Raw genomic sequence first — 24,861 nt, 5'->3', positions numbered from 1 at the left:
AATAAGACACCCCTCTTAGCAGAAAACAGAAAATATAACAGAAGCAGCTCTCAGTGTTTAGTTGCTCCATGTCAGATACCAGAACTTGATTAGACTTATGTGACTAAGGTAATATGAATATGACTAAGAGTTAAGTATACACTCACAGCTAAGTGAGATGTGCATACACAGATACAACAAGAGCAACCAGTATAGTCTTGAGTGGTTTGTTTATTAAGTTTTACCATGATGTAGGGAGAGGAACACAATCCTATAATGAAATACCACCGCTTTCAGCCAGAAAAAAGTAAGATTAAAAAGGAAACCTCCACAATGAAAAAGTAACCATTCATAGTATCAAAGACACCAGATACAAATAGGAAAGCAAAGATTGTCTGAATTGAGAGTAATAAAAGACAGCAAGATGAACTGCTACAGTAAAATGAAACGGAGGTGGTGATATTAATGTTCTTCCTATTCTAGTCACTTGTAGATTTAACAAGATTTGCTGTGTTTTACAATAGGCTTTTATTCTAGACAAGATTCAGGAACGCTGTCAACTTTTCAATAAAATAGAGTGGGAAACATCCCTGTACTGGATTTTAAACTTACTTTCCGTTCACAAGTAAATGAGGGAATGAAAAACATCACATTTTTACTGATCAAGCTCACTTGCCAACTTCTCTGCTACCATCTGTGGGGAATACAGATGGTATTCTTACATTAAAGAGGTCATGTAGCACAATCTATGGGGGTTTTCAAAGAGCCTTTCCTACGCATTCCACGTTTAATGTTTCTTCACCCTTTTTGCAGTCTATCCTCTTTTTCAGAATGTCTAAAAATGTTAATACTCAGGTCCCATTTTGCCTCCAACCAGAATATATTTAATCTTCCATAGACTATTTGACAGCATCCCCAGTTTTGGGCTTGTGCCCCTACCTCTCTGGCTGCTCTTTCTCCAGCCTGTATGGCCCCCTCCATGTATCCACTCCACTCTGTGGCTGTCTCAGTGCCAGCAAAGTAGATCCGGCCAATGGGCTGTCGAAGAATCCTTGAGGGAGAACAAGCAATAAATCACATCAACCATATCAGATAAGACAACGGAATCTTTGGATTAACATTAGAGTAAATGTGTTTTAAATAATAGCAGTTACTTAGAGATATTAACTTTGAGTGAGTTGAGCTGGATGGGTAGTTGGCATTGCAAGGCATTTCTTAAGGTAAACAAATCAGTGTTCATGTTTTCTAAACTTTCACATTGAAGTTCTTGCAGCACTGTTTCTAGATGTGAATTTAGTGCTTGTGTAGATGTAAAAGACAATTAGTTTGAGATGAGACTTTTTACATCTCATAATTTTATACAGTGTCTTAAATACCAGGGCTAGGTGATACTCCATCTTTATACTTCACAGTGCAGCATTCTGAAATTTATCCCCATAATATCTAAGTAACAACCAGGAAATAAAAGATTTTATGCTGTATTTTTCCATAATTCACAATAACTAGTGTCATTAAAATTACTTTAAAAATTAAGGACTCCATATGTTCTTCATTACAGCTGTTTTGTTGGTCTCAGGTTTTTTTTGTTTGCTTTTTTTTAATTCTGAAAACTTATATTTCAAATAAGCATTAAAAACTATGTATCTGAAAGCCAATCACTGCTCTGAGCAGCAAACCCTTTTCTTCTTGGTAAATCTTATTTTCATGCAAAAATGTTTGCCCGGGAAGACCATATACAATTGCACATTGTTTAAGGTATTAAGCTTTGTCTGCTAAAAGGAACTGTCCAAAGAAATGACTAGAATGTCATTGTTGATAGGAATTAACTCTCCACAAGTATTTACAAAACACCAGCTAAAGATGGTCTGGAAATGGCAACAATGATCTCAAATACCTAACGTCCGTTTTGTAAACAGAAGCTGAAAACTTCCTAGTTCACTTCCAAAAATCTACTCAGTTGCATTCACCAAATAACAAAAAGGGGAAAAAGAAATAACAGTAAAAAAAAAACAAACACCCCACACAGCAAACCCTAATGATACTGTACTCATCCATCATAAAGCCCAACTGAGACAAGTGGAAGGTTATAAGATCTGTGTAAAATATTCTCTAGCAATCTCAAAGGTATAAAGCCAACAGAGTGACAGAGGATTTATGACCCTTCCTGAGATTATTTATTAACTTGGTCTTATCTTGCTACTCCGAAGCCACTATAAATAGACACTGTACCTTCCATACTGAGTCATTACGCCTGGTGGGAAGTAGGCTGTGTAGCAGCCTCCAGAATACTGCTCTTCACACCAGTTCTTCTCTTCATAATGCACTGGCTGTAAAACAGACATTAATTCACTAAAGGAAAGGATAAAGTCCCAGAGAAGCTAATAAGAGAACGGAGAAGACAGCAGTGAAAATAGCTTATGATTTGTTGCATGACAATGCCTGACAAGATGAGCACATTTAACAAGTCTGTTAATGCAGTATGGATCAGACACAATAAACCTTAATTTTAGACACTGCTAGCTGTTTAAAAAAATAGCCAATCTGAGCACTGCAGAAGATAATCCTCTTAATCTGTCAGTGTAAATTTATGCTCTGAGCACAAATTTATGCTTTGAGCCATGAAAAGCAAAATTAACCTCTGGTATAAACTGGTGTAATATTTGTAATGTGTACATTGGATACAAAAACATACTGTTAAAAAATGCAAAGTATGGTACTTGCATGGTTTGACATACAGTATCGCTATGTTTAAAATGATGTAATCTTCAAATTGGTGTCTACATTTAGCTCATGTAAAATTGCCCTTAAAGGATAAAGGGCTTTGATCACATAACCTAAGTCGGAGATGACACAAATCCTATCAGTTATTTACCGTTACAGAGAAGAGAAGGGAAAGCAAAGATAAAAAGAAAAATATGTGTAGTAGTGGATCTTAGCAACTAGTAAGAGAGAAGAAACATTGTGCTCAACATGGATTAAGATGGAATTTCAGAACTGTTGATATTGATGGTGGTAAACACAATGAATCCCACCCTCAGCAATGCAGAGAATGAGAATATATTTGTCTTTTTAACTGCTTCATGAAAGTATTCATACCCTCTCTATCAGGTACAACATGAGACTTGCTGTAACATACTCTCCACTTCTCCACAGAGAGCAGCAAAACCTCCTGTATCATGAACCACTTCCCAAATAGTGCTGTGCTCCAGCGTACTGCTGCATTCCAGTCTCATTCTGCCCTTCCCAATTGCAGTAAGACTGATGAGAGACACCAAGATTTAGATTGTGTGCTTACATGTAACGCTTCCTCTGATCCCAAAACTTTTGCATAGAGTTCACACAGCCTTGTCTTCCTGCAAGAGAAAAACAACAAAAGGCTTCTGGGTAAGAAAAGAGAAAATACACTGCCCCTAAAATGTTCAAGTTTCAAGATAGTAAGTGTAAGTATTTGCTCAGACTTGAGGTTCCACTTTTGGGATCTATTCTAATTGCTCAGACTTTGGAGCAGATCACTTTAGGAATATCTTTCACTCAATAAACTTCTGTGCTGCATAAATGCCAATATTACCAGCAGTTATGCAAGCTGTTCCCTTAAGATAACTCTAGCAGCCCAAGTTCATATATTACCCAAAGGTCCTCTAGGCTGTCAGGAAAAAAAAAAAGAAGTAAGGGATTGGACTTTCTTTTCTTGGCACGTACTCCAAGATAAAATTTGTTCTTACAAAGATACAGGTATTGATAGCCTGAGGCTCTCAAAGAAACAGTTCTTTATTTCTGTATCTATAAAATCTCCTCCTGTTTTAGTTTATGAGTCTATAAATCCTTGAATATAGTTCATTCTGTAGCAAGCCTCAAGTGCAATTAAGTTTGTTCTTATAAGCTTTCGGATCTTACATTTAGCTGCACTGCACCAATTTCCAAAAAGAAGAAGATCAAGATGAAATAATAGTTAAGCCATTATGAAAACCAAATAAACACATAAACACATCACTGAAAAGGTGTTTACTTCTGGAAGCAAACCCTATGCTCCACAGAAAGCCACGCTGGCCACACGTCACAGCAATGCAGCAGCCCCAGCTCCATATCTGCATGGGTCCCATCTCCAGCCCTATGAGAGTATGAGAAAATCCTACTGATAGTGCCCTAGGATGCAGCCCAAACATACCCACGGGCAGCTGAACTCAAGGAATACTATAAAAAGAGGACAAGAAAGAGAAGAGGAAGGCCTGAAGGCCCTTGAAGAAGGTGTCCTTCTGTGCAATCTAGAGCAGAGCTGTGGGCATAGGGCATTGTTGCTGCTGGAGGGCAATGAGCCTAGTGGCAGTAGATGAAAGAGAAGCAACTCCTTCCTGAAGCTCCTGGACAGAAGCAGAAATACAGAGTTACTGGATAGGGGACCTAGAGAGCTGTGGGACCTAAATATGAACAGCTCCTTGTAGTCAGGTATCCAGCAACAGCCATAACAAAAGATACCAGTTCCTCTGCCTCTCACTCTCCGAGTGAAGTGACCACAATGCCCTACATTCCACTAGCACCTCTGCAGTGTCTTGACTAAACAAAGCCATTTTAACAGGAGGAACCAGCAAAAGCCCTCTGTAGGATCTGCCCACCACCCCTCACAAATGCCCACTGGGCTCCTGCTTTTAGGGCAGGTCAATAACACCGCAAGGCTCCAGTGAGCATCACTCAGGGGCCATCTGCTCCTGTTTCTTCCAGCACCATGATGAGGGTGAGGAGCACCCCTCAAGATGGACATGTGCCCTGCCCCTTTTCCACATGTGACGTCTGGACCCTCCCAGGAACCCAGAAATGGCAGAGCAGAAGGTGGTAAGGATGTTCAGGTATGGACATCCGAAGGGCTCCAGGATGCTGCAAGTTCGCTGCTGTTTGCCAACCACATTGCAAACACACATAAATTTAGTTAAAGATAGCTGTGTAAGAGATAATATTAAGCTTCAGTTCAAGGGCATCTTCAGACTATGAAGAAACTTTGACCTTGGAAGGAATTATTTATCAGTAACACGGTATTCAAAAGAAAGAAAAACAAGACAACGTACAGAAAAGTAGTTTCCAAAGGGCTGCAAATGTACCAACAGTAATCTGTTACTGAGATAATTCTCCCTAATAAGAGCAATCCCTGCAGATGCACTGGCCTCTCTGTACCATCTGTCTCCTTTTTTTCTGACTAGTTTAAATAAATTCTTATTTATGAATTTATTGCTAATGCTTGTATGGAACATATGGAATATGTAGCAAGTATAATCCTTATTTCTTGGCTTTGGACTTAGCTGTGAAATTGCCACCAGTACTAAATAAGAAGAATGTTACAAGTGGAGCTGTTTAGGTAGGATCCTATCAAAAATGACACACAATGATTCCTCCCTGCAGTGAAGATGAAGTGCACGTGCACACATGCAGCTCCCTGGTCTTTTATCCCAAGGCTATCTGATACCTTTGTTGTGCAGCAATGAAAGGTAGGGTAAAACCTAACATTGTCACTACTCATTGGCACCTGGCCTAGCTGGAAGGAAGTGGTGGGATTCACCCCCTTACATCTGGTTTAAACTGTAAAGCATTTCCCATGTCCTCCCACCACTGATGTTTACAGCCATGATTTAGGATAGCTGCCACAGACACTATATCCCACTCCTCACATCCACTACTGAAAACCTGACTCTCTTGATCCTGTGACAAAGCTGGAGACCAGCCTTTGCTCATAATATCTGTGTGTATAGAAACATCAAGGTTGGAGAAGACCTCTAAGATCATCTAGTCCAACCATCCACCTATCACCAATTTTACTCACTAAACCATGTCCCTCAGTACATCCACACATTTCTCAAACACCTTCAGGGATGGTGACTCCACCACCTCCCTGGACAGCCTGTGCCACTGCCTCACCACTCTTCCAGAGAAGAATTTTTTCCTAATATCCAACCCGAACCTCCCGTGGGACAACTTAAGGCTATTACCTCTCATCCTATTGCTGTTACTTGGGAGAAGAGGCTGACTCCTACCTTGCTACAACCTTCTTTCTGGTGATTCAACGATAAGATCTCACCTGATCCTTCTCCAGATTGAATAATACTAGTTCCCTCAGCCACTCTCCATTGGACTGCTGCACCAGAACATCATAACCTCTGTCTAAATAACAGAAACCATTTGCACTGTGCCTTCTCCTGGACCCCAGTTTCCAGTGGAAGGAGACTTGTGCTGGTGTACAAGGAAGGAACAAAGGTCAAAGAGGCTCTTGCCTGGACTGGCTGTGGCCAAGACCACATAGGTCAGAGAAGCACATTTGATCCCTGCACCACATGCACGGACATTTCATGACCATTCTTTACTGAAACAAATTCCTTTCTTCAGTTGTGGCATATACATCACTAGAATAATTACAGAAATAGAATAGAATAGAATAACCCTTTACAGAAATAGAATTTGTTCGCAGGTATTGCTCAGTAATATCTCACGATATCTTTACGATGACTGAGAACATTGGGCATGCTGGATTTCAGAAATAACTACATTACTTCTATCCACCAAAGCCTGAATCCAATACTGACAAAATGAAGAGAGCCTGTGATTCCAGGCTGTCACTTCAAAAGACTGGGATACTAACAGCCCTAGCTAGATCCATTATCCACAGACTGCTAGACTACTCGTAAAGCCAATTTGAGATGACTACATCTCCTAGTTAGGCTAGCCATTACCCTAAAAATATTTGCTTATTTGGATATGATATTCCTTGTGGTATGCTTAAAATACAAATACGTTTTCTCTGTGTCAAAATAAAGCTCTTCTCATTTCCACAGTCTACATGTAGCTTTTAATTTAATCTGATCCCGTGAATCAGCATGATGGAAAAAAAAGTTCATTTTTTTGTAAGTTCTATTTTCATAATAGACAAAAGAGCAGTTCTGTATGCACACATTTGTTTTCAAGACAGTAACAAAGACCTTCATCTGTGCCTGAAGGGCATTTTTGTCTGCAACTGTGGGAGGAGAGCTGGTGGCAGCTTTTTGACCTCTTTGTGATCCTAAGGTCTTGTTCACAGCAGATACAGCAGCATTAGGGTTCAGCAAAAGATGCTGAAAGGACCCACCAGGATGACTCACAAAATCAAGCACAGTGGACAGACCTATCCCTTCTGACAAGCTTTGAAAGCGTTCAGAGCAGTTGCAGGAAGCTACACAGGTAGCAGTGGAGGATGAGGCTGCCCTGGATCCTTCCCAGTGAGCTCAGCAGGATATATGCACTACTTCATAGTCAGCAGCTTACAGCAGTTCTTCTACTGGGGACACACAACCAGAGCAGCCCTGCTGGAGTCTGAGAACCAGTTCCAGAGTGTTTCCAAAGAAAAGAGACCAGTTGCCACATCAGCTGTCACTTTGGATGAAGGCCCCACAGGATACCCCCCAAAAAACAAATAGGAGAAATTCTTCCTGAAAGTGACACTTCTGCCTATTGCCACAGGATTACATCCTCCTTCCAATCTGGGCACCTTTTCTTGCTCTGGTTGTTTATAACAAAAGCTGGACTCTGAACCCATTCAAATTTCCAATGTTTGTACTCACCTTTCTTCTTTTGTGAGATTGGTGAGTCTTCTACACTTTCGAGCAAGAATGAAACTGTAAAAAAGGAAGACCACAAATAATTTGTTTCCATTATGTTACTACGTTTCCTGCATTATTTAAAACACCCAAACATTTTGATGAGATGATGTGATTTGTAATATTGGCTTTCAAGTCGCTATCCAAAGTACCCATTTCACCTCATGTAATGATTTAAGCTTTACTCACTATGGATGGAACTCATAGGTTGTAATATCTGTATGAGTTGTTTCCCAGCAACCTAAATTTTATACAGCAGTGCATGCATCGTATAATAACAATAGCTGAAATCTGAGATTGACTAGGAAATCAGTAACTTTTTAAGACTGATCTGCCAGATTTAAAATAAAAATAACGCAGTGCTAAAGAACAAATTTTCATTTCAAGAGCTGCAAGTTTTGGGGGAGCAAAATATTTGGAGAAAACATTAAACCTGTGCATTCACTCCCTTTTTTCCTCCTCCTTTCTTTCTGCTTCTCCACTTTTATATTTTGCAACATGACAAGGCAAAATATGACAGGGAGAAAAAGAGAAGAAGAGAAGAAATAGTATTTTATATTTTAAAATTTGCTAATAAATCCCAATGAGAATTCTATTAGAAGTAAGACTCATGGAAAATATTCACCATACAGAGAGATCCAACCCTTTAACTATCATAGAATCATAGAATATCCACAGTTGGAAAGGACCCACAAGGATCAAGGAGCTTATTTTATCAGAGCATTCAAAAGTAGCAGATTTTCTGTTTCAGTTGTTGCCTCTAAGACAGAATAAAAAGTCATGAACTGGACATCTTTTCTGTCTCTTACCCTATTATAGCAGGAAAGCTGCCATCAGGTTTAGTATCATCAAGTGTTAAACCAATTGCAGCATCCTCATCTTCAATCATCATGGTACCACAATACCCTGTAAGCATAAGGGGGAAAGAAGATAGGACCCATGCATTTGAACACAGCAGTGAACTTCTGAGAAGCTGGGAAATATTCAAAATTTATCTGAAAAAGCCCTAAACAACCTAATCTAAATTCACGCTGCTTTGAGCGATGAACTGAATTAACTGACGTCCAGAGTTCCCTCCCAAAGCATATAGTTCTGATTCTTCAATTCTAATACAGGGATATATGAAAATGAAGGAAAGGAGAAAGAAGAAAAAACAACACAAAACATGGAGAATGATCTCCATCAAGTGACAAAAACTAACACACATATCTTGCTGAGCTTCAAGGCAGATCACATTGGCTCATGGAAGTGCTAGATACTATCTAGAAGGGATCTGTTGACAACAACTTTTGAAAGTGTTATTTAAGAAAAGACAATAAAAGAATCTTCTACTCTTGAATTCAAGTTATAAAAATGAATTATTCTGCAACCCAGTTAGTAAGGTTGCACAGAAATTGCAGAGAAACAGATTGTTCTCAGATACTGAAGGTATTCAAATGCCCCTAGGACAATCGTTTCCATATGTGACATTATGTCAGACCCAGGAGGAGATGTTTGTACATTGTTTTGAAAATGCAGGCATTCTTAAAAGAACAATCAGAAGAAAAGGAGAGTATGAAAACTATGGATTCTACTAGGAAATGGAATCATCTCTTGCTAATCCATTCCAAACCCTAATGGCCAGAATATGTCAAAATCCAGAACTGTTAAAATCATTCACAGAGATGAAGGGTGTGTGACATTTCTACACAAGTACAAATGGGGACTCATAACCACTGAAGAGAAATGAGTGCTTATGACAGCACAGTTTGTCTGAGAGTAAGTTGCAAAAGAAATCTGAGGAATCAGGACATAAATGGAGCAGGTAGGAATGTCTATGGGAAGATACTCTAAGTGAATGTTTCCCAATGCATCCAGAAGGCACAGGTTTTGCAGGCTGATAATTGATGAAATAAGACCTGTCTCCATCATATATCACTTGTACCATTAGGTTACTTTACAAGTGGGAGAGACTCATCTCATAATCATGAATCTCAAGAATCTGAAGGAAAAAGAGAGGACAACAAAGAACAACCAAGGTACTCAGCAACAGGCAAGAGTGCACTTTCTTTTCCCCCTCACATCTACTCCTCCTCTTCTTTTTCTTCTCCCACCCACTCTCTTTTCTAAACCTCTTTCCCTCAAATATCTCAAACAGGGAAAGGCAAAAACGGCATAGGAGAATAAGAAATTTCCTAAGACCCATAATTCTCTGAACTCATAGCCTGTTCTGCTCCCATATACCTTCTCCCTCTCTCTGTCACAACTATTACTACTAATTCCTTTAATTAAAACATAATACCCTTCTTCCTCCAGAAGGTTTCCTTGTAGTACACAATGCACTTGATGACTGAGCCCATTGGGATTCGGTTGATGAGCTGGTTTCTCATTGGGGGCAAAGGTGGGTTGAAATGAATCTTCAAACCAAGAACTGGGGGAATGGCACTGATCACATATTTGCCCTGGAAAAAAAAATTATACATAAACCAAATACATTCTCCACTACTTTATCCTAAATATTGCTCTAATGATCTCAGCAGACTTCTAGAGAGGTTGCAGGGTTTATCTTTCAAAAGCAATTTTGGCATTTTGCATAAGAATTGTGAAATCAAACCCTCACAAAATCCTGGTTGCTAAAACAACAAACAAGCATTATACAAACAGCCATCTGTTCCAATGATGGGCAGCTGCTCTTTTCCCAGCTCTTGAAAAAATCCAGGGGAGAGATTTTGTATGTTGTAAGAGTTTGTTGGTCTTCTTTCCATCTGGTCTCTTTCCTTACAACTTTGAAGCCAAAACGGAAATGCTTTCATAGGCAGTTTATTACCAAGCTACATTGCTGTGTTCACCCTACTACTGCCTGTTAATTCCGAAGCTAACAGAACACAAAATAAAGATGCTCGTGAGGAAGGAATTTCAATATAAACTTTGCTTTTTAGATATCACTTTAAAGCCCTGTCAGTGATTACTTTTAGGCAGGGACAACCAGAAAATGTGACTTGTCACAGTCATTTCAGTCTCTGTTATATTTTTCTACAGGATTTAGGAGAAGTCACAGAGGAAAACTAAAATCTTCTAGCTGTCCAAACAAAAATGGTTGCTGAGATGTAAGAGGTTTCATCACCTCATATAATTCATGATCCAAGGTTTCCACTATGACATTTTCACCCGACTGGTCAATGCGGACTACTGGTTTCTTCAGCTTCACTCGGCCTCCCAAGCGTTCCATTATTTTCTCACTGATCTGTCCAGAGCCTCCAACAAACTTCCTCTCCTGAAACGCAGAAAACAACATAGCAGAGAGAAATCGGCAGAACAGTGCCTGCAAAGACTGTATGTATCATGACAAGTCTTTTCCTTGGGATTCAAACCAAACTCTATTCTTCTGTTATTGCCAAACCTTTTTAATTGAGTTTAGTTGTATCACTTGGAAAATGTCTCCACATTACTTTTTCTTTCAGTGAACTTCTGCACCTCCCATGTTTGACTACCAGCCAAAACTAGAAGTATCAGTAATGTCATGAGAAAAACTTATTCTCATGCAGTCTCCAAATAGATTCCACAGATATGTGTGAATAAGCAACATTTCCTATAAGAATTTAAACTGTTAAACCTTTCTCTGAGTTCACTCTTTTCATTGCTTAAGTCTGCATGAGAAATAGAAACCCTGAATAACAAAATATAAGAAATGAAATAGCTCACACCAAAAATGTATCCTGCAGTATGTAACCTAACTTAATTAAAAAAAAAATAAAATCACCTCTAACATACTGGAGAAATACAAATAATATTTTATGAAAAGTATTTATAATCAAATTATCTACAATTATTGATTTATCTGTGCATATCTCCCAATGTATTTTAATGTGCTGTAATGAATTCTTCATATTTTTATTTTTAGATATTTATTTATGACTAAATAACTTTTCTAAAAATACAATTGTTTCTAACATATTAATAAAATTTGCATTTCTAAAGTAGACTATTAATAGAGTCTTCACTTTCTTGAAATGCAGAAGTAGCACCAATGTACCAGTTTACAATCATTTTAGAACGACACTATACTTCAGCATATGTGTTCATTTTCTTCAGACTGATTTTAAAATCTTTACAGTCTTAATCCTTGAAAGCTTGTGTCTTCTGGAACTGAGCTCTTGGCTACAATTTCAGTATCCATTTGGAGCGCTTCTACAAGCTCCTGCAGTTAGCATTCCCATCTTCATGAAGTAGTTCTGAAGTGGTAAGGCTTGCTTCGGCCCCACATTTCAAACTGAGTAAACAATGTGTTCTGACCAGAACCCAAAAAAAGAGACAGAGTCAGGAACTGCTACAAATGTACTGATCCCTAGGTCAATGACTTCAGCACACAGCCTTCAACACGAGTTTTCCAAGAGTCTGATTACTGTGTAAATGCATACAAATAGTGCTGTTGCTTTTGTGCTATTGGTCAAAGTCAGGGGTGTATCAGCTTGCCCTCTGAACTTAACTATATATGAGCAGAAGAATGGAACTTAAAGAAAGGTCCATCAACAGCTGCAGAAGGTGATGGCTGACAATACCTGCCCTCCATTGGTTGTTGAGAAAATCCTGGCTGTCCCCCCACATTGCTTCACGTACCACAAAAACCAGAGAGCGGATACCTCATGGGGTTCAGAAGTGACATCCACATTTACAAACAGAGTTGCAAAACTCTTGGCAGCCCTGCAGCAAAGACAAGAAAGTGTGTTGCTTTAAAGACTGAAGAAAGATGTCAATCTTGTTCTTTAGTTGGGGAGATAATGACTTTGTCAACTTCTTTTTTCACTGGAGTTGAGGGCAAAGACTTCCTTGATGTCAGATGAAAGAGAAAACAGTAGCAATTGGTTGTATAGAAAGTTTTTCAAGGAATCCTGTAAAAAATGTTAATCAAATACTGCTGTATTCCAGCAAAATTAGAAAACACAAGAGCCAATGAAAGCTAATAGCATTTTAGGCTACTAATACAAAATCAGCTTGCCATCCCAGACTCAGGATTATGGGAAGGAAGCTTTCATGTCTTCACAGGACAGCAAAACCATCGTGTCCTCCGGTTCCTGGGTTATATCCAACATCTGCTGCTCTGTTTGCACTTGTGAAATGTCTGCCCCTCAAGCACACAGCATACGGATTATTCAACATTTGCCATTTAAAAAGGTTAGGTATCTTAGATGTTAATTATCTAAGGTCTCTGGTTAGTCAGCACTCCCCCACACTGTTCTGTTCTGTTGTGCTTGGGGGAGGGGGCTGCTGCAGCAGGAACACGCCGAGGAAAGAAATACAAGAAGGAAGCCATAAGAGAGGCCACAGTATATACAGACTCAGGCAAATGTCTGCCAAAAATAAATAAATAAATAAATAAATAAAATTAAAGAAGAGGACAGTTTTGGTTGCACAGTTCAATATTTTAAATGGTGGTCTTTTACCCAGCAGTGGAAAAGCGGTCTGTGTCTGAAGAAGGATTACTGCTTTATGTCCTACTGTTGGTAACTTTCATTAGTAGAAGAAGTAAAATGGCAGCACAAAATGGGAATTACTGTATAAAATTCTACATTTTGGGTTGCTCTAGGACAGTTAATTATGGCTCATTCCTCCTCTGAAAAGTAAATGCTTCTTCTACCCTCATTCTGAGAAAGACTTTAAAATGACATTTAGAACAGGACCGCAAGATGGTCAGCTTAATTGCACCATGAACAAAAGTGATTGGGCGTCTAAATGTATTTCATATGCTAAGCACCAAATAATGAATGAACTCCAAAGCCAGCACTGAATCCACTTTCAGCTGAGCCTTTTTCAGCCTTTGAACTTCCAATACAATAGAAAAAAAAAAAAAAAAAGAGAAAAGCATAATTCAAACATACTATTCCGAACTCAGTTGCAGTTCTACATAGAAGAAAAAGTCTCCTATCCCTGCTAAAAATGCACACAGCCCTGCTGAAGTGAAAAGCTAACCCACTTTCTGAAATGAGTGTCTTCAGATTTCATTATTGACCGCTAAAAAATAATACAGAAAATATTTAGCATTTTTGTCTGCATAAGCACATACTGTAAAATATGATCAGCACTGAAAGATGTTTTGTTTAATGGGAGAATTAGTGCATGCGTTTACTAATATCTCATAGGCAGAAGCTACTAGGCAGTAGTTAAAACCTTATCATTTCTGCTGCCTTCTCCCATTGCTTTTCAGCATTTCAGTTCCCTAGTTTCCTCTGGTGTTTTACCTAGAAATGGCAGTATGATTTCAGCCAAGAGCACATAGGGCACTTCCAGCATATGAGACAAGCCAAAAGCAAATCTGTACGGTCTGTTAGATGAGAGGAAACAGTAGAAGGCTACCCTTCTGGATCACTACCTTCCGGAGTGGGAAGTTTCTAAAGCACGTTATCTAAATGTGGGCAAATCAAGTTGAGATGCACAAATAAAATCTGAAAAGCATCTTGGAATTAAGGGAGCCTGACGGTCATGCCAATATTAAAGTAAAATGTCAAGACCTATTCCATCAAAAAATTATGATTGTAGAGCTATCAGATATTGACTAAAGCATGTGGTGTTCTGATAACTTGAATAATTCCTTACCAAAACAGAGTTTAAGATGGCCAGTGGGATGAAAGCATGTATTTCTATTTTGTTTAACCAAATATGGATGGTGGCACAAATGAGAAAGGCTTTCTATATATGTATGCACAATTTTAATTCTTGTTGCAAATGAAAACGAAATGACCAGAACACTAAAAATTTTGGACTAGAGCCTGCTGTTGATTAACAAGATCGTGTTACCCTCTGAAGACTGGCTGAAACCATAAAAATGCTCCCCAGATGCCACTGGCAGCGTCAGGCTTTTCCACTAAGGCTGTTCAGACACCCTGCAGCAGAGTGTGTGGTGTTTAGAAATTCTGAAGCTGTTGCTGTTGAAATCAATCTCCTTTACAGCAAGGAAGAATTAATGTATTTTTGTTTCAGTGAGAAGAAAAACAATGAAACTGCTCTTGAATGGCAAGTAAAGAAAAACTGCTTTGATGTATACATAAAAAAAAAGAAGCACTCATTCTCAGTTTTTCCCTGGGTGGTATATAGTGCAGCCATTAAACAACAGAGTGATGGGTGTTAGACTGATTTAGTGCCATTTCAAGACAAATGTTATTCTTATAGTACTTTGGAAAATCAGTGGTCCAGTACTGAATAAAGGTAGGATCTTCCATCAATGGTGTGATTCAGACACCTGCTGTAGCCAGAGCATTTTCTCATGAATAGCCAAACACATTTTGACATATATCAGATGAAAAGTACTCCCCATGTATTCAGAGGTAATCCCTTACACAAAACCCATTTTCCTTATATCTTTATATCAGCCTAAAAAGTTATGGAAATATAATATAAACTACTGCATATGCTGATAGATGTTGCAGTCTATCATAAAAATATTTTCTCATCTCATTTCCCTAAAAAGGCTGTATTTTAGTGGTAATTACATCTGGTTTGCAAAGCAGTAGGCCCTATTTGTAGTTCTAAGGTTTATACACATAAACTTTTATATCTATTTCCATACTGAAGAGTTTCTTACTTTGTCCAGCAAATTTTATCTATGAAATCTTGCATAGTCATTCTGTCCCATTCTTCTGCATGTGGAGCCTTCCACGGGGCTTCGTTGGGAATCTACAGTAACATAAAACAGTGTTCATCAGCAAATGAATGGATATTAGAAGAAAAAGATAAAAAGTGAACTAATTGTTTTCAGATTAAAATAAGGAAATCTGGAGTTTTGTTTAGGTCTATTTTCAAAATAACTTTTATGTAGTGTTTTAATATTCATTTTTAATAATTCATTGTGAATGTGTTATCTTCAAAAGAAATATCATTTGGGGTTAGAATTAAAAGTTTAGGCAAAAAAGGAGAGAATTAACATTATAAGCTGAATGACTACATGAAAGAGAAATATGTAAGATGGAAGATAGGGAACAGAACTTCTGCTTTATTGCCAATATTTGCAACATCACCAATATAATCTCATCTTTATATGATTACTCAGCTTGCAAATTCCTGACAGGTAGTACAGTGAACGTAATTGAATATGCCTTGAGGGTAATTCATTTTTATGTATTTTTGTAAGATTTAACAGACACTAATTTTTGAGTTAAGAGCTAGAACATAAAGCACAGTACTGAGGGATGATTCTGGTTTATTCTGTGTCTCTCTTGGTCATCTACGCAAGGTACAGTCGCTTCTTTTCAAAACTGCGTGACTAAATGGAAATCATGAACTACTGGTGACAAGCTGAAGTGGTTGGGTTGAATTTGAGTGTGGAGAAGGATATATGTTACAGGCCAACAAGTCTCTTAAAATGCTAATTCCTCAGTGACTGCAAAATGCTAAATCACAAGCATAAACCTGGATGCCCATATATAAAAAATTGCAAAGGTATGACTGTAGACAGGCTCAGCAGTATGGACAAGCTGGCCAGGATGCCATTTATACATGTGTTCTGTCTACCAGCGTGGAGCAAAATACACATACCAAAATATTGTTGTTCCTGCCAGCACTACAAACATTCAAGCTAGAGCAGCTTTGCCTATCTGCATCCTGGTTCAATTTTTACTTTACTCCTCTGATCAGACCCTCACAGAGCTGAAGTAGTCAGCTGCAATTCCTCAAGCCATACCTCCTTTCCCATTTCATCCATGGTCCTCCACAGATTGTTGTAGTCCAGGTAAGCCAATGGATTCCACAGAGGTGGGAATGCACCTTTAAAGGGGTAAGATTTACCCTACAAGATGATTTAAAAAAAAAAAAAACAAAAAAACAATAAGCTGATAAAAACTAAAATTAAATCACAATCATAGCTTCTATTTGCAGGAAACCACACTAAATAGTTGAAAGTTCACTAGAAGAATGCACAAATTTAATCACTAAGTCACTAACGTCAGTTCGAAAATGAGACAGAACAGCATTGCTCAGATGAGATGAGAAACTGGCTGTTTCTGAAAATAAGAAACATATGTTGCACATTTTCCTAAGTGCTCATGAAAAGACTGAATTGGTAATTGCATTTAGGTTTTTTTTTCTCTCAAAATCAGACCGAAGCAGCTGTGATGAGCTCTGTCAAGCACTAAAATCATAGCTCAGAGACATTCCTGGAATAAACTGATTTTAGTTGCAAGAAAACATAGCATTTAATAACAAAACCCCCAGTCCTCTCATTCAACAACCACATCTCTGGTAATATAGAGATTCTGGAGAGTGGCAGCATGGCCAATACCAATGTCCCAGTTATACCATTATACACTTAATAGTTAGATTTTAAAAGTTTAGCCACTACTATGAATTCAGAAGGTCCAGCATAATTAAGAGCAGAATATGACAGGTAATTGGTAGAGCTATTTCATTTATGAGGCATTTCCCTGTCTGACTACAGGTATGGCAACATAATAGTTCTAAAAAGTCACAAAGAATTGCTCATTAGCATTATATGGTTACTCATTTCTTCATAACATGTTCTGGACTCCCCCGAGTAAATGAATAATAAAGATCATTAAATGTGCCACAGCTTATATTTCAAAACTTATATTAAATTACACATTTAAGTGGGCAGTGCATTTGCATGAACATTAGTTGGCAGAAGTACTAACTTTTAAGTGATACTTGATACAGTGCCACACAACTGAATGCTAAAAAAGATTTACTCAGTCTTTCTTCAAGAGAAACACTGCATCATGATCAAGTATTTACAACCAGGTAAAAATGAAAAAACAAGACTGTATCTCATTGAAGATAGCATCCAAAGATCACTTGCATGAAGAAGGGTCGAGTTAGGTTTGATTTAGCCTCTTTATGTGAAAGAAGGACACTCAAAACTGCAGGTGTTGCAAACACCGAAAGAGACAGTAAAAGAACAGAAAGGGATATTGAGAGACTAAAAAAACTTGGTCTAGAAATAACAAAATCAGATATAACCTTGAAAAATGCTGGCTTATAACCTTGAGGGCTTCTAATTCAAAAAGAAACTCAGAAAGCCAAAATCCAGGGATAAGAGTAAAAACAAATTAAAAATCTGTTTAAAAAAACACAAATAAAAACAACAACAACAAACACAACCAAAACCCAAACACACAAAGCCCCACAACAGATTAGAGGAAGAAGAAATTGGTTTTTCACCTAGTCTTTGTAAGACTAATGGAATCCTCCTAAGAAACACCAAGGTAAGGAAAGTCAGAAAGAAAGCAAAGTGTAAGATGAAAGAAATTCATTCTTTGTTACATGCCATTCTTTGTTAATGGCATGTGAAGAAGTAACTGCAAAACAGCAACTTCATTTCGCAGGTCTTCAGAGGAGAGACTATGGTTTGTAACATGCCAAAATGTCAATATAAAAAAAGTTTTCAATCAGCAGTTTTGTTACAGTTGGAGTTGATTCCCAGCCACGAGGCAGAGGTACGAAGGTACAAAACACCGCATTTTCAATCTAAGAATGGACTTTACAACATATTCAGAAATACTGCAGAAAATGTCAGGAAAGAACTTCTCATTCAAAGGGAAAAAAAGTGCATCTCTACAGCTTTCTTATTCAGTCATATAAAAATACATTACTCCAGAACAATGAAAGATATATTCCTGCAGATGGAGATCATGAATAGTAGTGAGTTTATCCTTCTCTTGGCTCTGAAATGGACATTTTGACACTATTATGATCACTCTTGACGTGAACTTAATTTGAACTGGGATGCACCCTCATGGTCTATTCACCAGGGGGCATCATAACGGAAGAGCAATAAGTCACAAAGTAAGTAAGCTCCTGTCCCAGCTAGTAAAATCTGAACCTTGTTGGTAATTACTTTTTAGCCTTTTGGTGCACATAAAAATTTCATGCCAGCTATGAGCCAGCTTTGCTGTGCTTTGTTCTGACCACTGGAGGTGGAATACTTTGCATAGGTGTTTCAAAAAAAGAGTGTATCAGTCTGGTTTTTAGTACCTAGCATTTCCAGATTGAGATTTATGAAATATGTATACTGCTGCGCTTGAGAAAAGCAGGACAACATCAGAATGGGTTATTCCAATTATTGATTTTGTTCTGAGCTTCCTGCCCTGCCACAGGCAATCCTAACTGAGTAATCCCCTCTGAGTTAATTCAAGTCTTACAAATTCCCTGTGGTGTTTCTTCATGAGTGCACGGCTAAGAGACACATAAAACATATCTTTGTTTTAGTATTCTTCTATTTCACTGCATTTGAACTGTAGAAAGGGAAAACTTGGCTATACTTCTCCTGTAGAAATCTGGGGTGACGGGTCTCATAAGCACAAAAGCAAATCTCAACCTGGAAAAATAAAAACAATCACAAAAGAGAGGGAATCTACTGTAAAGGTTGCATTTAATGGGTCCAAAGGCATTATCTAAGGCCTGATTCTTATTTCCTATAGAGACAAAATTCCAGGTGCTGCATGTCAGAATTCTGTTTGCAAAGAGACTGCAGGACCAGGATCTACACAGAAACAAAAATAGCAGTACAGAAAAATTACTTATAGTTCTGAGTATTTTCCAAAAACTGAAACAATTCAGTTCTATAGAGGAATTTGCACTTTTACAAAGACAACAAGCTTTTTTGATATTTAGGCCATACCTACTGGTGCTGTATAATCTCCAAAGAAAAACAAGAAATGTAGATAAAAGTATGCCTCAAAATGCACAAAATATTTACTTTTCAAATGTTTTTAATACCTAAATCAGAGCAGTATACTGTAATAATAATCACCCCTTCTGATCATCTGATGCAATATTTTTACATCACAATTGTAATAATGCTCGGAAGTATTTCTTATCTTTTTTTCCTTCTGTTTTTTTTTTTTTTTTTTTTTTTTCCTGAGGGAGGAGAAACAGGATTCCATTCAATGGTATTTAGTAGAGAGCATGCACAGTCTTTAGAAACTGATTCATAATGCAATTTGCAATGCTTCCAACATCAGCATTGGCAGCTGGAAGACTACGTGCTATTGTACTTGCTGCTTGAAAAGACTGTTGAAGACTGTTGCTGTAGCATGAGCTAAAGCATACTGAAAAAGTTGAAACTAGAGGGAGCAAACTGAATGAAGAACACAGCTGTCTCAAGAATAAACAAACAGGGAAATGAGGAATCCAACTTAGAACTATTATAATTCCCAACACATTTTCTCATTCATGTTTTGAAGAATGTCATGTCAACCAACATTGGGCTAGTTATACTGGACTTACATAATGTAAATGGTATGGAAATAGACTTTCTACGTACACCAGGTCAAAGAGCTGACATAACAAGAAATAGGTTACTACTGCGGGATAAAGGAAATATATAACACAGCAACTGAGTATCAGGAACCCCTTGCATATCATTCCCAGGACCTGGGAGGCCACAGGGCTGGTCCCACACACTTTCCCTTCGAAGAGTGCAGTGAGCGAATGGTTAGGGAAGAAAAGACGTGCTCTACCAGCAAGTGACATCAGTATCTCTCTGCACTGAGATCTCAGAAGACTGCTGCTTTTGCATGCACAATACCCCTTCATGTTCTTCTAAATGTTATGTGCCTCAGCAGTGTTCAACATCATGACCTGCAGCTCTTTGTCTGGGTTTTATAGCTGGTATAAACATCTTACCAATACAGTCAGCTTTTATTGTAGGAAACGAGACCCTGTGATGGAATCTCTGCATCCATGAATAAGCACAGATACTCCCTCAGCTAAGCCCTCTAAACCTCAGAGTAGCAGGTTCTAACTTCACCAGGATGCCACTCTGCATGTTAACTCACAGTTACACAGCTTTGCGGGCATACAGTGCCCTCTGCTGATCTGCAAGCGTGGGTACATCACACCTTGTTTTCTCAATTGAATATCCTAGAAACCTAATCCATGTAAAGCATGGAAACAGCCTCTTCTCCCAGGTAACAGCAATAGGACAAGAGGTAACGGCTTCAGGTTGTGCCAAGGGAGGTTGAGGTTGGATATTAGGGAACATTTCTTCTCGGGAAGAGCAGTGAGGCAGTGGCACGGCTGCCCAGGAAGGTGGTGGAGTCACCGTTCCCTGGAGGTGTTCAGAAACCATGTGGATGTGGCACTGAGGGACATGGTTTAGTGAGCATGGTGGGGATGGGCTGGTGCTTGGACAAGGTGATCTTAAAGATCCTTTCCAACCATAATGATTGTATGATTCTAAGATATAAAATCCTGAGGAGGAAAATGAGAAATAGCAAGAAGTCACATCAGGCTGGAACTCAGTACCTGACTCTCGTATTCATTTCCTCACTTGCTATACTGTGGAAAACTGTTCTCCTTGTTGTTTTCATTTTATGAGCCTTTGGGACTCAGCCTCCCATGTAATCGTAATTCTCAGGAAAACTAGAGAACTGGTGGCAGCTAGTTGCACCAAATGATATCTCTAGCAGCAGAGAAAGGTAAGTAAGCTAACAGAGAAAACTGAGACAGTAAAGTCTTTTCTTTGAGAACCTGGCCTTCTTCTAAGTTCAACTGGTTACTGTGCTGACAGTTATCATAAAGATAAAAAGATACAAAGATTAGAAAATACAAATGCTGTGAAAGAAAATCTAGATAACTAATGATGCAAATCTACAATATTAAGATGTGCCAAAATACCTTCTAATCATATTTCAGTACTCAGTTTGGGATTGTAAGCTTTGGATGCTAAGCACTTCGTGAAATTTGATCAGCACAAGTAATTTCATTTTAAATGTAGCATAGCTATACACTCTGGCCTGAAACATGCATCTTGAAAAAGAAAAGAAGCCAAGTGGGAGCAATTTGTTTTCAATGTATTATAGATGTAAAGTTCATCTTCACTCTGCCACCACATCAGTCACACAAAAGCTGAGATATATGTCTTAACTGAAAAAAGCAGAATGAGAAAAAAATATAACACTAAAGTATTTAGAAAAAAAGCTTGAGGTTCTGCTATGAATTTAAAAGCGAATATAACTCTTGGATCCAAGCAGTTGAGAAAAGAGTTGACTAAGTCTCCCTCCTACTTGAACCAGATTTTTTATTTAGAGATACTAAGAAACACCTTTACAAACAGTGTTCAGGTACCTTACGAAGCACAGAATTCAATGGACTGCAGTCTAAATATTCTCTGAAACTGGCTCCAAGTGGCTTTCAATACCTGAATTAAACCTGCCAATGAAGGGGATAAAATCAAAAGAAATTTTTTCAGAATATTTCTGGAGTTTAACTTAAAAAACTTCCTTCCCCTCCCAGAAGCTGAGAAGTGGCAAAAATGAAAAAAAAAAAAACAAAAACCCCAGAAGAAAAGAGGAGTGTCATTTTGGAGTTAACCATGAAACCAGCTCTCTACCCACAGAAAAAAGCAACACAAAACCAATCCCTAAACACAAGGGCATCCTTGCCCTCTCAAAATGAAAATGCTGTTTAAAGCAGAAGATAACATTAGCATCACTGGTTTTGCTTCTGAGATACTTGAGGTTTTTACATTTTTTATCTAAAAACTGAAATCTTACAGAAAATTTTACAGACGTGAAACACAGTAGGCTCAGCCAGCTCTTCCAGTATGTATTTAATTCTGCATTTCTGTAGGCCTCAACCAGCTTCCCAAGGGAAACAAAAATCAGTTCTTGTAATCAAATGCAATTGAAGCTTTTCTCCTAGCAGCCTGAATTAAATAAGCTAGGTGGGAGTACAGATCCTTTTCCTTATCTTCTAGGAAACAGACCCTGTGGACTGGGAGGGCTGAGGCTGAGGAATTTTGTTTGCATTCAGTTTTAATTAAGAAATGCATATTTTATTTCCAGTTCACTTTCCTTACTGCTTTCATGCTGGTGCTGCCATCGGGTCACAGCTGTCAGCCTTCCAGCCAATTTTCCTGATCAATAAACATCTCTTGTGAGACTCTTCTTTATGGTCCCCTTTGACAGAGATCACTTTGCAGACTTGCAGTACATTTTGACCATTTTAGACTGCTGTAATACAAATATTATTTTTTTCATTTTATTTTTAAAAAGATCTAATTACAATCTAACTTGTTGCAATTGCTGCCAAGAGACTGGCATTAAAAAAAGGGAAAACGTCCATTATTTACAGAGTAGGTACGAAAAGAACAGCCTTCCCTCTACTACTGCCAGTGGCTGCTTTTCATTCACAGCATGGAGGACATCCCTTGTGGGTTTGGCAGATGCTCTCACCTACCTCCGCCTGTTCAGTCCTCGGAGTCTCCCCTGAGGCTCTCAGTCAGGGTGAATAATGACATGGCATTTTGTGACAGGAATGATTGCATCCCTATATCTAGGATACAGTTTAATCAACACAGATCTGCATTCCGGCAAGAACATATGAAACTACCAAGGCGCCGTAGTAATTTCACTGTCTTGGAATTTACATGGCTTCTTTCACAAGTTGCCAGATCCCCAGCTTCTTCAAGATTCAGAGGATTCTCCCCAGTTTCTTAAGTTCTCACCTACAAACTGTCAGGAAAAAGGGAAAAATAAAGACACGATGCCATTCTGCCTCACTTAAATTTTTGGTAGCTAATAGCCTCACAGACTTTTCCTTCTTTGGACGCACTCTAATTAAGACAAACAAAATAGAAATGAAAGTGCTTTTATCTAGTCATTCAAAATCCATTAAAGCTGTTACATTACATATTATGGCAGGAGATACTGCCCTTAGATTTGCAAAGCAGCAGGTCAAAAGCTTAAATAAATCATGTTGCTTTAGCGTATGCATCAGTGATAGCACAGAAGAAACACCAGCAAATTCCCCAATTATAAGCAATATATATTCTATAAGCAATCACTCTTCCTGCTGCAAGTTAAAGCCTAATAGAACAGGACCATCACATTTTTATTCATGAACAAGATCACAGCAAACTGCATTTTAATAAACACAATAGCGCTGAAAATGAATGGCACCCAGGAGGTTGTAAAAAATTTTTTCTGCAGATTCACTGTAGATCAGCATGTAGCCTGCTAACGTTAGAACTGATCTGTGGTCCCAGCTAGAAGTATTGTGTGTATAAGATCAAATGTTCAACCCAGCAATGCCCTGCAGGCTAGGTTTACCCTGGCAACAGCTTGGCACCACACAGCTATTCAGTCAAGTACTCCTCTCCAATGGGACGGGGGGAAAGAACTGGAAAAAGATAAAACTTGTGGATTGATATAATGACAGTTTAATAGGACAGAAAATGAATGGAAATATATTTTGTTTGTGCACATATACACAAGAGCTGCTCTGAAAGCAATGCCTCATATTTTATGAGCTTGGCCCACAAAATAAGAGGTGGATGGTGGTGATATGGCAGTAGAGGCTGAACCTTCCCACCAATATCCCTTTATATTTTGTGGCAGATGGCAGCAGAGGGGCAGTCTGACAGAATGGTATCTGATATGGAAGCGTGTATGAAGCAAAGGTGTGTCACTGAATTCCTCCAAGCAGAAAAGATGGCACCCACTGACATTCATCAACACTAACTGAACATTGACTGAGACCAAGCAGTGGATGTGAGTACAGTGAGGTATGTCATCACAGCAGCTTTAAAACAACAGGTCACCTCTGCTGGCACAGATTTTTATGAGTGTGGTATGCCAATTCCTCCCACTTCTACAGTTCAGCATGATGCCATATGGTACTGGACATCCCTTTGGCCAGTTTGGGTCAGTGTCCTGGTTCTGTTGCTTACCAGCTCCTTGTGCACTCTCAACTCCTTACTGGGAGAGCAGCATAAGAAGCTGAGACATGCCTCTGGCTCTGTGTAAACACTGCTCTGCAATAATTAAAACATTGGTATGCTATCAACATTGTTTTCATCACAAGTCCAAAACACAGCACCACAGCAGCCACTGTGCTGCACTTAGCTCTGTCTCAGCCAAGAACAGGACAATTGGGTTCACCTTAGCATTCTCCCCAGTTGCCAGATTGTAGATAACTATGAAGGTTGTGCTAAACTTGGAAGGGCACATGACATACATTCAGACACTCTAGCCAGCGCTGCTGGAACATGAGTGGGCATGAGGAAAGCCCATCCCCTCACAGGGAGCAGAACCACAGTAATGAGTACAAGAAACTCACTGCTAAGAATCTGCCTGATGACAAGGGAAGAGATGCTTCATATTTCAGCCAGCATTTGAAAGACCCCTCTGGATGTACGCAGCATTTAGCTTCCTGACTTTTGATGGTAATGGAACAACTAGCAGGGTTTATATCAATTGTCACCACGAGCAATATTACAGCTGCAACACACAATCCCAATAGCTAGCTACTTAGCTAATCGCTAGCACTATCTCCAGTTTGCATC

The 24,861-nt window shown here is 38.7% G+C and overlaps 1 protein-coding gene across 1 annotated transcript in view; it reads right to left on the bottom strand.

Annotated features, from left to right (window-relative positions):
• MAOB (monoamine oxidase B) overlaps nucleotides 1–24,861 on the bottom strand; it is a 53,048-nt gene that overhangs the window by 5,561 nt on the left and 22,626 nt on the right. The window contains exons 4-13 of the mRNA XM_031594599.2: nucleotides 16,240–16,344; nucleotides 15,145–15,236; nucleotides 12,128–12,269; nucleotides 10,693–10,842; nucleotides 9,871–10,030; nucleotides 8,399–8,495; nucleotides 7,554–7,607; nucleotides 3,275–3,332; nucleotides 2,209–2,306; nucleotides 919–1,030 (exon numbers count right to left, since the gene is read on the bottom strand). Of these exons, the coding sequence (XP_031450459.1) occupies nucleotides 919–1,030; nucleotides 2,209–2,306; nucleotides 3,275–3,332; nucleotides 7,554–7,607; nucleotides 8,399–8,495; nucleotides 9,871–10,030; nucleotides 10,693–10,842; nucleotides 12,128–12,269; nucleotides 15,145–15,236; nucleotides 16,240–16,344 (1,068 nt within the window). The remainder of the gene's footprint in view (nucleotides 1–918; nucleotides 1,031–2,208; nucleotides 2,307–3,274; nucleotides 3,333–7,553; nucleotides 7,608–8,398; nucleotides 8,496–9,870; nucleotides 10,031–10,692; nucleotides 10,843–12,127; nucleotides 12,270–15,144; nucleotides 15,237–16,239; nucleotides 16,345–24,861) is intronic.

Source organism: Phasianus colchicus, chromosome 1 (genome assembly GCF_987193195.1).
Source record: "Phasianus colchicus chromosome 1, bPhaCol1.hap1.1, whole genome shotgun sequence".
Lineage (NCBI taxonomy): Eukaryota > Metazoa > Chordata > Aves > Galliformes > Phasianidae > Phasianus > Phasianus colchicus.
Note: the sequence above shows the minus strand (reverse complement) of the source record. Positions and strands in the feature narration are given on the sequence as shown.